Source organism: Manis pentadactyla, chromosome 4 (assembly GCF_030020395.1).
Source record: "Manis pentadactyla isolate mManPen7 chromosome 4, mManPen7.hap1, whole genome shotgun sequence".
In the NCBI taxonomy this organism is placed as follows: domain Eukaryota; kingdom Metazoa; phylum Chordata; class Mammalia; order Pholidota; family Manidae; genus Manis; species Manis pentadactyla.
This window is the reverse complement of record NC_080022.1, coordinates 143,054,414-143,065,997: the sequence shown is the minus strand read 5'-3', so window position 1 is coordinate 143,065,997 and position 11,584 is coordinate 143,054,414. Positions and strand designations below refer to the sequence as shown.

The 11,584-nt window shown below is 47.0% G+C and overlaps 1 protein-coding gene across 1 annotated transcript; it reads right to left on the bottom strand.

Moving 5' to 3' along the window:
• Nucleotides 1-3,544: 3,544 nt before the first annotated feature.
• On the bottom strand, nt 3,545-11,116 carry ABHD15 (abhydrolase domain containing 15). Its single transcript, XM_036906281.2, has 2 exons — nt 10,189-11,116; nt 3,545-5,022 (listed from the first exon to the last, which is right to left on the bottom strand). Exons 1-2 carry the CDS (start codon nt 11,067-11,069, stop codon nt 4,497-4,499), a joined length of 1,407 nt encoding a protein of 468 aa, XP_036762176.2. The 5' UTR covers nt 11,070-11,116; the 3' UTR covers nt 3,545-4,496.
• Nucleotides 11,117-11,584: the final 468 nt, after the last annotated feature.

Genomic DNA, 11,584 nt, shown 5'->3' with positions numbered 1-11,584 from the left:
TCCAGGGCCTTCCCAACTTTGCAATGGAATTAATAACTGGAATGTCTGACTCTGTAAGAAGTGGAGAATAGATTTGGATCAGAAAGTAGACGCCATTTCATCATAGAGGTCTTTAATAGACTCGGAGAACAGGATCTAGCTACTTTGACTGTTTCATTATATTCTAACAGACCAAATTAAGGTCTATTCACAGTCTCAGTCTTTTCATAGGGCACCCAGATAGGTACAACTTCTCAATTTTATCTCTGCAAACTAGTGAGACATACACATGAAATAACTTTCCCAAGGTCATGAGTCAGATGAAGTAGAAACTAGAAGCCACATCTCCAAACTACCTCAGTGCTCTATCCCCCACACTGGTTACTAATTGCCCTCTGGAAAATATCTCTACATAGGTACCATTGATAATCAGGGAATTTTGAGCTTGCTGGCAAATTATTAGCCCGGAGCAGGAGGCCAGGTTGTTGATTAAACAGAGCCGCTACTGGTTAATGTTGGGCACAGAGGCTAGATCTACAGAAGCAGCACCTAGAGGACGGAGGGTGGACAGGGGGCTCTGCCAGCTCCACAGGCGGGCGAGCATGGCTCAGCACACAGAGCTTCAGAGGACAGACAGAACATTTCTTTCTGGACATTCAAAAAATAATGACATGCCATCATTGCAGGGAAACTGTAATTTATATATTATTCAGAGGCAAACGAGTTGGAGAGAGATTTTTGTTCAGCCACACTAGTTATAAACACTCGGGCAAGGTATTCTCTGATTACACAGGATGGCTGAAAAGCTAGAGATGTTTATTTTTTGATGCATTGGTGTCTTTTATTGTTTGTTTTCATGAAATTCCACTTTTCAAACTTTTAGCTCTTCCTGGACACTTTAGTGCATGATTACTGGCTATTTTAAAACATCCTCTGGTCACTTTAGCAGAGTTATTTTAATTAAAATCTTTATATCATCTCCCAACTCCCAGGATCTGGATCAGGTCTGTGATCTGATCTTCAAGCCCATAAACCAACCAGACAATTTTATAACCCATTGAGCTCAATAGCATTATTTCAGTTCACCGGCTCTCAGATGAGAAGAGACCTTACATCTAATCTACACCACCTTATTTCCCCACACATGTCCTTCCATGATCTGTGCCAAGTGGCAGTCCAGGTTGCATATCCTACCAAAGATGTGTCACTTAAACTGCCTCCTGAGGCATTCATTCCATCTCTGGGCACCCAGATAGGTGCAACTTCTCAATCTTATCTCTGCAAACTAGTGAAGGCAATTTCTGATGCTGTCCTTTGTGACTTGGCTGTAGAATCACTGATACTCATTGGCATTGTTACCAAGTTCTACCAAAGTGATCAAGTATATCTGCTTCTTTAAGCAGGGAGAGGATTCATGCTGAAGTTCATTTCTAAAGAGAGAGATCTTGGCATTATTACTAAGAGTGATTGACAAAGGATCTTTTGGTCTGGATGGAAGATGAGTATAGAGGAGTTCCTGACTCTGGTGGTTTTGATGTTATATATATATAATCCAAGATGACACTTCCTGTGTCAGTCCCTCTTTTCTAACAGTACTCAAGTCTTAGAAAGGATATCCACTCAAAAGAGAGATGACAAATCTGAAAGCAAGGATCTGGTGATTTGTTTTTCATACTGCCATCTTTGGCCAAGCCACCCTGGAAATATATGTATAAGTACATGAAATACTAAATCTTTGAGAGAGTTAATTTATCACTTAGCAGCCTTAGGTATCAGAGATCAGAACTCAGCAGAACTCAAAGAAGCCTGCAGAGGCAGCTGTCTGCTTCCTGCATTCTGATCCATTGGTGTAGACAGAGGACTCAGTCTGTACTTCAGAAGTAATGCCTCCTTTAATTACATCACTGGAGTGTTCCCCCTCACTGCCTGGAGGTGTTTATGAGTAATGAGGAGACCAAGAGGTGGCAAATGAGGCCTGAGAGGATCGCTAAAGACTCACTACCTGGAAAACTCCAAGTCAGTGGTACTTTGGGTTTGTTTGTTCCTTGCTTCCTCAGACTTGTAGCTTACTCTGTTCAAGGAGGGACTCACATTCTCTCAGAAAAGTGTAGCTGGGGTTTCTCTTAACTGGTGTCATGTGATTTGCTATTAACCAAATAAGAGCTAATTCAGGTGATTCCTTCACTGCTAGACTAAAGGACATGGTCACCCAAACCTGCTTGAATAGGAACTGTACTTTCTTGGCCAAAGGGAACTGAAAAAGTAGTGATGCCGTCAAGTAGCGATGAGGAGATGAAAAAGAAGCAGCTTCCTGAGATAGCCTGTGAGCCCAAAGGCCACGGAGGAGAAATAGTTGAGGGCTTAGGTGCTAGTGCTGTGCGTCGGAGGGAGTTCGTGGAACCTGGACGAGGGCTGTTCTGCTGTTCTGAGAGCTTCAAGACTATATCCGAAAAGGTATATGTCTGTGTACCCACCCCCTGCAAGCTTGCTTTCCTATGAAAAAGGAAAGGAAACCAACCATAATTTCTCCAAAAGCTATTATCTTAAAAGAACCAGAGTCCCATGGTATCTGGCCTAGAGGCATGATCCAGATTTAGTCCTTAGGGGCCCTTTCAGCAGGGTGGGGAGGGGGGAGGTGAGGGGTGTTAAAACACCACGGGGCTGCTTCCACTTTGCTGTCAGTTCTGCATAATCCTACGGTCCTGCACATGGGACAGGAGACCCTAATTAATGAAATCCGCACTGCACCAGGTGCTGGGGGAGGGGGGCCGGGTGTCAGACATTCTTCCTCATCAAGCCTTATGCAGAGGCTGTTACCCAGCAGTAGAATGGCTTTTTTGCATTTCGTTTTTTTGTTATTTCTCCTGATCAGAAATGGTGAAAGAATGTTAGGTGAGGAATGTGGGGAGGAGGAGCTAGGTAACTTTTCCAGGACAGAATAACCTGCCTAAGACATCTGAGTGTTATTTGCATTTCAATTTAGATTCTTGGATAGTTCATTTTCTCTTCATTTGCTCTAGAAGTACAAAGCTAGGCTAAGATTATCCAAACCTAAAATCGTAACCCTAGGAATTCCCCATACTAAGACTTAGGATATGGCTTTTGGTAAACATCTCGCCTCTTTAAACTGCTTTGTTGTTTGCGAGGCCAGGATGGAGCTTCCTGTCAAAGCAGCTGCCCTCTTTCTCAATGAAAAATTTAAACTTCATGGCAAAGCTCTTAGAGACACATGGATCAGGATGTCCTATTGTACTGTTTAATGGCCTGATCCAAACCAGGATGTATGGATTGGTCTGTACAATACTTTATTTTACTGTGATCTTTAGGATTATTCCTCATAAAACTAGTTACTGAGTGGCCAGATCCAGGAAGGTTTCTCTGTATCTACATGGATGGCCTTTCAAATGATTGAGCAGAAAAAGCATGGTAATGTGAAACATTCATAAATTACCAAGTCAGCGCCAGCCAACCTCTTGGAACTTTTGTTTTCTCTGGGCCCAGATGTCTCTCTAAGCTCTGGAAAGGGAGAGGCTAATAGTATGGTGTCCAAAAAGAGGACAAATAACCAGAAAATACCTAACAGATGAGATTTATATATTTCCACTTCAAGAAAGCCCACATCTCAGAAGAAAAAATAGCTCTGGCTAGGGTTCTCTGGAGTAATTCCCTGAAATGGCACTGGAGGGAGGGGGTAGGGTGCCTGAGAGCCTGGTTCCCCGAGACACTGTCTAGCAGACCCTGTGTGCAAGGACTTCCCATTCCTAAAATCATCCTTAGGATCTCTGGTGAGGCTTGGGGTCCTAGGCTGAATCCCCAGATCAATACCATTCCTGGTTGAGACTTTCAGAACCTGTCTGGAAGACTGGGCCTTGGTATTCCAGACAGACACAGAAATTCATACTCTCTTCCTTGTAACCACCACCAACCCCGTCTCAGGCCTCTGCCAGCTTTCTGACACAGGCCAGATGGATGCAGCCATGCAGCTCTGTGAGCACACTTCCACTGAGGTGGCATGATGTCAGCAGAGTGCCACGACAGCGGACTGAAATGACGGAAGTGGGACCAAGACGCAAACATCCTGTCCTTGCTCAAGGAGGGACTCCTTGAGGTCTGGGTCACAGAGCCTGTTATTTATAGGGGACAGAACTGCCCCACGACACACAAAAACTCATCTCTGTAGTCACTGTTAGTGAGAGCATTTTCCTCTGAGTACAAAGCTGCATTTCCTTGGTTTCTGTGGTCGGTGACCAGAGACAGTGGCTGGAATGCCCAGCTGCTGACCAGGATGAGCTGCAATGTGTGGAGCAGGGTCAGGGCAGGAGTTCTGCTCAGGATGGTGAGCACCCATTTGCTGGAAGTCTTGTCTCTTTCCATACACCAGTTTCAGACAGAAGGGGCTGAATGAGTGGCACAGAGCTGGACTTGCTTGGCCCACCAAGTCCTGACCGGCTTTTCAGGATGGAGCGGTGCTCAGCTCTGTCCTTCCTTGCAGCACTGAATGGTTCTCAAGCCGCCTCTCACCTTGTATATGATCGCTTCCAACTAAAGATCTCCTCCAAATTGGAAGAGGGAGAGGCCTCCCGCTTCTGCAGGGGTCCCCAGCGCCGCCGCCCCCCTAGGAATGAGGCTCGGTGCCTGCTCAGCGCTTTCATCCTCTCTTCCGTTCGGAAGAACTCAGTCAAGGCCCGGAAGTACTCCAAGATGACCTCGTGGCTCCAAGCTGGCAAGGGCTCCTGGCGCAGGAAGCCACAGTGGCCTCCATGGTGGCTGAGCAGGAGGAAGAAGTAGGGGTTGCTGTGAAAGAGTTCGGTGGGCAGGAAGCTGTCTGGGGGCCCGCACACTGGGTCATCAGCACTGCAGATACACAGCACAGGCACCGCTGCCTCATCCACGTCCCGGAGGGGGTCATTGTGGTCCCAGTAGGTGTCCCAGCTGATGGGGAAACTCTTGGTGTGGCAGAAGAGGATCTCCTCAAACTCTTGCAGGGAGCGGCTCCTGAACAGCTTGCGGGTGTCCACTGTGTCCTCCAGGGCCGTGGTGTACCTGGCAGTTAGAAGTTGAATGGGGAAGGTAGGAAAGAGAGGAACGGGTTAGAAACAAATGGACAGCAGAAGTTACAGAGTGGCAGCTCACAGTCCAGGTTCTAGCCACAGAAGCTTTCTTTGGTCATGTAGTGTTTTTAAGAGCTTCCATTTCATTTCATCATTTAAAATCAGAAAATTTCACACAATTATGCAGCTTAGTGAGCTTCCCAAGGGAAATGAGAAGATCTGGCAACATGGGTTGGCATTCCATAGGGAACCAATCAGCACATTCCTCCCTCCTTCCTATGTCACTGTTCTTAGCAGGCCTGTCATTCAAGGCCTTACCTGCCAGGACCCGGGGAAGCATTTGGCTTTACAGCTGCTGAGCTACAGTGACAGGAGGTTGTAAGCTCCTAACCTTAACTTCTGACCTTCTGTAGGGAATTTGGTATGAAGGGTCAGCAACTGAGCACCTTCTTGAAGGACAAACTCACTATTCAAACCAGCAAGTGACATTCCCACTTCATTAACATTTTTAGATTGCATTTGCTTCTCTGTTTAAAAGCTGATATGCTGTCCAAATGATGGTGAATGAGTATGACTTGATGAGTGGTGCAGGTATTCCTAGAGAGGGCAGGGTGGCAGAGAAAGTGACTGGGAGTATAATTAATCTACAGAGCAAGTTCCCAAATGAAAGCCTGAGAGCAAATGCTCTGGGGAGGAGGGATATCTTTGCTATTTCCACCTCCTGGCATCCTGACAAGGATGAATTAGCCAGTTAATTTGGATGTGTGTCTCCTGCAAACACTCAAAGAGGCTTGAACTGAGTTTTCAACCCCAAACTTCCATGGGCAGGGCAACTCCTAAAGGCCCAGGTGTCCTCTCCACTTCCCTCACTTTATCCTCCAGCAGGTGCTGGGGGTCAGCACTGGTGGTGGTCACTGGGGGATGGAAACCGGCAATTAAGCCATTTGGGAGTACCTTGCCCCAGGACCGTTCTGCAGCTCTGGGCTGTCATGGCAGCAGTTTGGGCTCTTGTTGAACTTAGGTTTGACCTTCACAGAAGAGGAGGTAAAACGGAGCAGGGAAAGAAAGAGAAACCACTATTGCCACCATTTACTCTGCACCTACCCAGTGCCAGCTACCCCCCTCCCACATTTGTCATTTCATGCTTATAATCACCTTAGGAGGTAGTTGTTATTAACTCCACTTAACTGAAGAAGGAAGTGAGGCTCAAAAGGGGTTAAGCTAACTTGCTGCAAATTCAGGACTTGAACCCAAGTAGGTCTGACCCCACATCCCAGGTCTTTCTGCCACACCACACTGTTGCCAGTAACATCTCTGACCTCTTTTGGCCGTCTCCTAGGAAAGCAACAGTGTAAGCTGCAGCTTGGGTATTTGTTGTGGAAAGGTTATGACTCAGGCCTTTTCAGTGGAAGTGTTTCACTCATCACTCTGGTGGTAGATTGTTCTCTTTTCGGACTTAAAAAAATGTTATGTTTAATAGGCAAAAACCTCTTAGACATAAACATGAGTGACCTCTTCTTGAACATATCTCCCCGGGCAAGGAAAACAACAGCAAAAATGAACAAGTGGGACTATATTAAGCTGAAAAGCTTCTGTACAGCAAAAGACACCATCAATAGAACAAAAAGGAACCCTACAGTATGGGAGAATATCTTTGAAAATGACACATCCGATAAAGGCTTGACGTCCAGAATATATAAAGAGCTCACACGCCTCAACAAACAAAAAACAAATAACCCAATTAAAAAATGGGCAAAGGAACTGAACAGACGGTTCTCCAAAAAAGAAATACAGATGGCCAACAGACACATGAAAAGATGCTCCACATCGCTAATTATCAGAGAAATGCAAATTAAAACTACAATGAGGTATCACCTCACACCAGTAAGGATGGCTGCCATCCAAAAGACAAACAACAACAAATGTTGGCGAGGCTGTGGAGAAAGGGGAACCCTCCTACACTGCTGGTGGGAATGTAAGTTAGTTCAACCATTGTGGAAAGCAGTATGGAGGTACATCAAAATGCTCAAAACAGACATACCATTTGACCCAGGAATTGCACTCCTAGGAATTTACCCTAAGAATGCAGCAATCAAGTATGAGAAAGACCAATGTACCCCTATGTTTATCGCAGCACTATTTACAATAGCCAAGAATTGGAAGCAACCTAAATGTCCATCGATACATGAATGGATAAAGAAGGTGTGGTACATATACACAATGGAATACTACTCAGCCATAAGAAAAGGGCAAATCCAACCATTTGCAGCAACATGGATGGAGCTGGAGGGTATTATGCTCAGTGAAACAAGCCAAGCAGAGAAAGAGAAATACCAAATGATTTCACTCATCTGTGAAATATAAGAACAAAGGAAAAACTGAAGGAACAAAACAGCAACAGAATCACAGAACTCAAGAATGGACTAACAGGTACCAAAGGGAAAGGGACTGGGGAGGATGGGTGGGTAGGGAGGGATAAGGGGGGGCAGAAAAAGAGGGGTATTAAGATTAGCATCCATAGCGGGGTGGGAGAAAGGGGAGGGCTGTACAACACAGAGAAGACAAGTAGTGATTCTACAACAGTTTGCTATGCTGATGGACAGTGACTGTAAAGGAGTATATGGGGGGACCTGGTATAGGGGAGAGCCTAGTAAACAAAGTATTCGTCATGTAAGTGTAGATTAATGATTAAAAAAAAAAAAAAGCAGTTCCTATGTGGTGACCTCCAATGAGTTCTACACAATGATATAAAGGGCATATAAAAGTGTAGGCAAAGGGTCTGTTTGTGTTTATACAGAGGATCAAAGCCTAATTTGGCTACCCCGAAAATGAACTAAGATACGACATGAAAAAGAACTTCCAACATCAGCACTCTCGGGAAGACTCATGACAGAAGATGATCAGCAAAAAAAAAAACTCCAACAAAGATCCACGCACTGCCACAGGTGTAGATGCACTCATCCCACCAGTTCCTGGACTTGCCATGGGAATGATGAAGGAGATATCTAAGCTGGCCTGTGCATACAGTAAAACAACAAATTGGACTGGATCTATACTGTTGGAACTCAACCAAGAATTAGGAGAAGTGCAAATTGTAGCACTCCAAAATCTTACAACCACAGACTATTTATTGTTAAAAGAACATATGGGATATGAACAGTCCCCAGGAATGGGTTGTTCTAATTTATCTGAATTCTCTCAGACTGTTTAAGTTCAGTTGGACAATATCCACCATATCATAGATAAGTTTTCACAAATGCCTAAGGTGCCTAACTGGTTTTCTTGGTTTCACTGGAGATGGCTGGTAATTACAGGTATGCTTTGGTTAGATAACTATATTCCTATTATGTTAATGTGTGTGCACAATTTAATTAGTAGTTTAAAACCTATCCATGCTGAAGTTACTCTACAAGAAGATATGTCAAAGAAATAATCAATCTTCCCAGGTTTTCTTCTGCCTGCTACTTCTATAGCTTTTCTTCTTCCTACCTAATCACAACCTTTAAATAGAACTCGTGCCACATGTCGAATTTACAGAGTATCATAATTCTTCCAAGTGGTAAAGACACCTCAAGACAAATGCTGGGCATAGAAGCCACAGGGCATAAATCTGCAAAGAAGTAAAAAGCTAACCTTTTCAAACAATAAGGCTTCTCTCTCACTTACCAACTTTACATTTCCCTGTATGGCCCCGGAAGATGACTGGTTAGCCAGAGACGGGTAAGATTCCTCAAGGGAGGAACAACCTAAGACAGGCACAGTCGCAGGGGGCCATCTGGTGAGAAAATGGGGAGCAGCAGAGGTGAGGCTTAGAACCTCCCCCCTCATGTTCTGAGAGAAATCTTCTGCATACATGGATGTTTATTGCCCTCGTCTAGCTCGGATTAACACATAGTCTACAGGCACACACCTGATCATCTACATTTGCTCTCTTACAACACTAAACTCTGTTTTCTACCTTTATCTCGTATCTACCTACTACTTCAGCATTTTATTAAAAATAATAATAATAGAGAAATGTGGTATCCACATATAAATCAAGTTTAAAAATCAAATGAATATTCATATTTGAACTGACTGTTTATAGTTCATAATGCATGAACAAAACCAAAAGCTTCTGTGATGACTGCCCTTGTACTGTTCACCATGTAACTTATTCACTATGTAAGAATTTGTACTCCATGTAAGAATTTGTTCGTTATGTATCAGAAGATTGGAGACTGACGAAAATTAGGCTTGGGGTGGATTAATGATTGTGCATTGAGTATTGACCCCCCTATACAGAAATTTATTGTTGTTAACAACTATTTGATCAATAAATATGAGATGCCCTCACAAAATATATATATATATATATATACATACATATATATATATATATATATATATATATATAAACATACTTCCAATTGTAAAATAAATAAGTAACCGGGATGTAATTTATAGCATAAGGAATATAGTCAAAATATTGTAACAACTTGGTATGGTGATAGCTGGTACCTAGAATTATCATGTATATAAATGTTGAATCACTGTGTTGTACACCTGAAACTAATGTAATGTAATACTGTTGTCAACTACCCTTCAATAAAAAAAAAAAAGAAAAAAAAATGTTATGTTTAAATGTTCTTTACAATTTTGCATTTAATATTGAGTATATACCTAGGAATATGCAAGAGATTCATCAGGTCTAAATAATTTTAATAAATCAGATACCACTGAATTTTTTATTCTTGTCTCCTCCTGACTCAGAGACTATAAGGGAACATTCTGGATCAATTGTAATTGTTTCCAGAGCCCTCTTTGCTGATTTGACAAGCGATGGACTAAGTGGTAAATGTCAGGCGCTGCCTCTGCTGTGTGTAGGGCAGGTGCTCAGGTTGCTAGGACACGGTGGGTCTGCAGTGAGGCCAGGGGGGCCCCTGGGCAGAAGTCCCTGCTCCAGCTCAATGATGCTGATTGAGCCCGTCTATGGCTCTTAACTCTGCTTCCCTGGTTCTGTCCAGACTAAAGGGTTTGAGCAGCTTCTGAAATTGTGTGAGAAGGATTTTGCCCAGATCGCCCTAAACCCGTTTGATTCAATACCAGGCAGAGCTGTTTCTCGGTCAGCCCAAAACCTGTATGTCCCCTTCAGCTGTCTGCGGACTCTGTTACCCACCTGCTGAGGGTTATCTTCTGGTGGAGCAGAAAGCCCCACTCGTAGGGCCAGGGCAGGCCTGCCTCAAACCACTCGCGGCAGCGCAGTACCGGCGAGATGCAGGCTGCGCCCGTCATGTAGCTGGAGGAACCGCACTCGCCCAGGTAGGACAGCAGCAAAGCCGAGCCTGAGCCCTCGCTCACCGCGAACAGAGGGGCCGCCGGGTGTCGGAAGCGGATGTAAGTGACCGCCTCCTTGAGGTCGGACGGGTCCCCGAAAGGCTGCAGCCGGGGGCTGACCAGCGGGCAGCCGTGGTGGCCGCGGCGGTGGAAGATGACCGGGTAGTAGCCGCGCTCCAGGGCGAGCAGGCAGAGGCCGAGCACGTTGCGGGTGAGGCGCCCCCACGCATTGGGGATCACCAGCAGCACCGCCGGAAGGACCCCGGCGTTGGCAAACCGGCGGCCCCGGGTGCAAGGTCCCACAACCCAGTCCAGGGCCACCAGCCCGTCGTCCGCCAACTGCAGGTACTCCCGCGCCAGCTCAGGCCCCGGTCCCACCGGCAGCACGAAGTGACAGAGGGTCTGCAGGTGGGGCCCGGAGAGCCAAGAGCGCGGGCCCGGCTCCAGCGCTGCCGAGCGTCGCAAGGCGCGCAGCAGGCACTGAGCAAGCGCCGACGGCTTACAGAGTAGCCTGCACCCGCCGGGCAGCGGCTCACACCCGTCACTGAACTGGTCCGCGGGGCCTCTGCCGTCCGCCTCTTCCTCAGTGTCCCAGCCCCGGGTCCCCGGCAGGGCCCTAGCTCCGACGGCGCGCCTCCCGAAGCTCCGCAGCCTCTCTGCGAGCAGGCCCAGCAGGGCGAGCGCGGCCAGGAGCAGGGCGAGGGCGGCGCCCCACGGCGGCATGGCGAGGCAGGAGAGCCCCTGGCTGGTGTCGGATGCCTGGAGGCAGGCGGTGGGGCCGTCCCCTCGGCAAGCTCCCTGCTCTGCCCGCAGCTCCGCCCGGCTGCGGGCGGATAGGCCTTTCCGCGCGGGGGGGCACGCTCCGGATTGGCCGCGGCCACGCAGAGGCAGCCAGTTCGGGCCCGGCTCCCCTCATCCGCCCCCCACTCCCGCCCCCGGCCCTTTGTACAGCGATTGCGACAAGCAGGAGCAGAAGGCGAAATGAGCACAGGCCACGGAGAAGGAGCGGGGACGCGCCAGCGAGCCGGGAGGGAGTGGGGAGGGCAGACGAGCCGAGGAGTGGAGTGTTGACGGCAGAAGAGAAGGAAGACTTGGAAACCGAGGCTTGGGGTACGGGGATGAGCATCGAGTCCCCTGCTCCCGCCCTCTCGCCCCGTGCGATGTGCTGCAGCCGGGGAGGCCTTGCGTTGCTGCGCCCTCAGGAGCAGCTGTTGAAAAGTAGCAAAAGGGAGAAGTGA

Excerpts from the sequence above, each read along its gene's own strand:
- ABHD15 (XM_036906281.2), bottom strand. The coding sequence starts at position 11,069 with ATGCCGCCGTGGGGCGCCGCCCTCGCCCTGCTCCTGGCCGCGCTCGCC. Across the intron at positions 5,023-10,188 it reads CAGAAGATAACCCTCAGCAG|GTACACCACGGCCCTGGAGG; the intron begins GTGGGTAACAGA and ends TCTAACTGCCAG.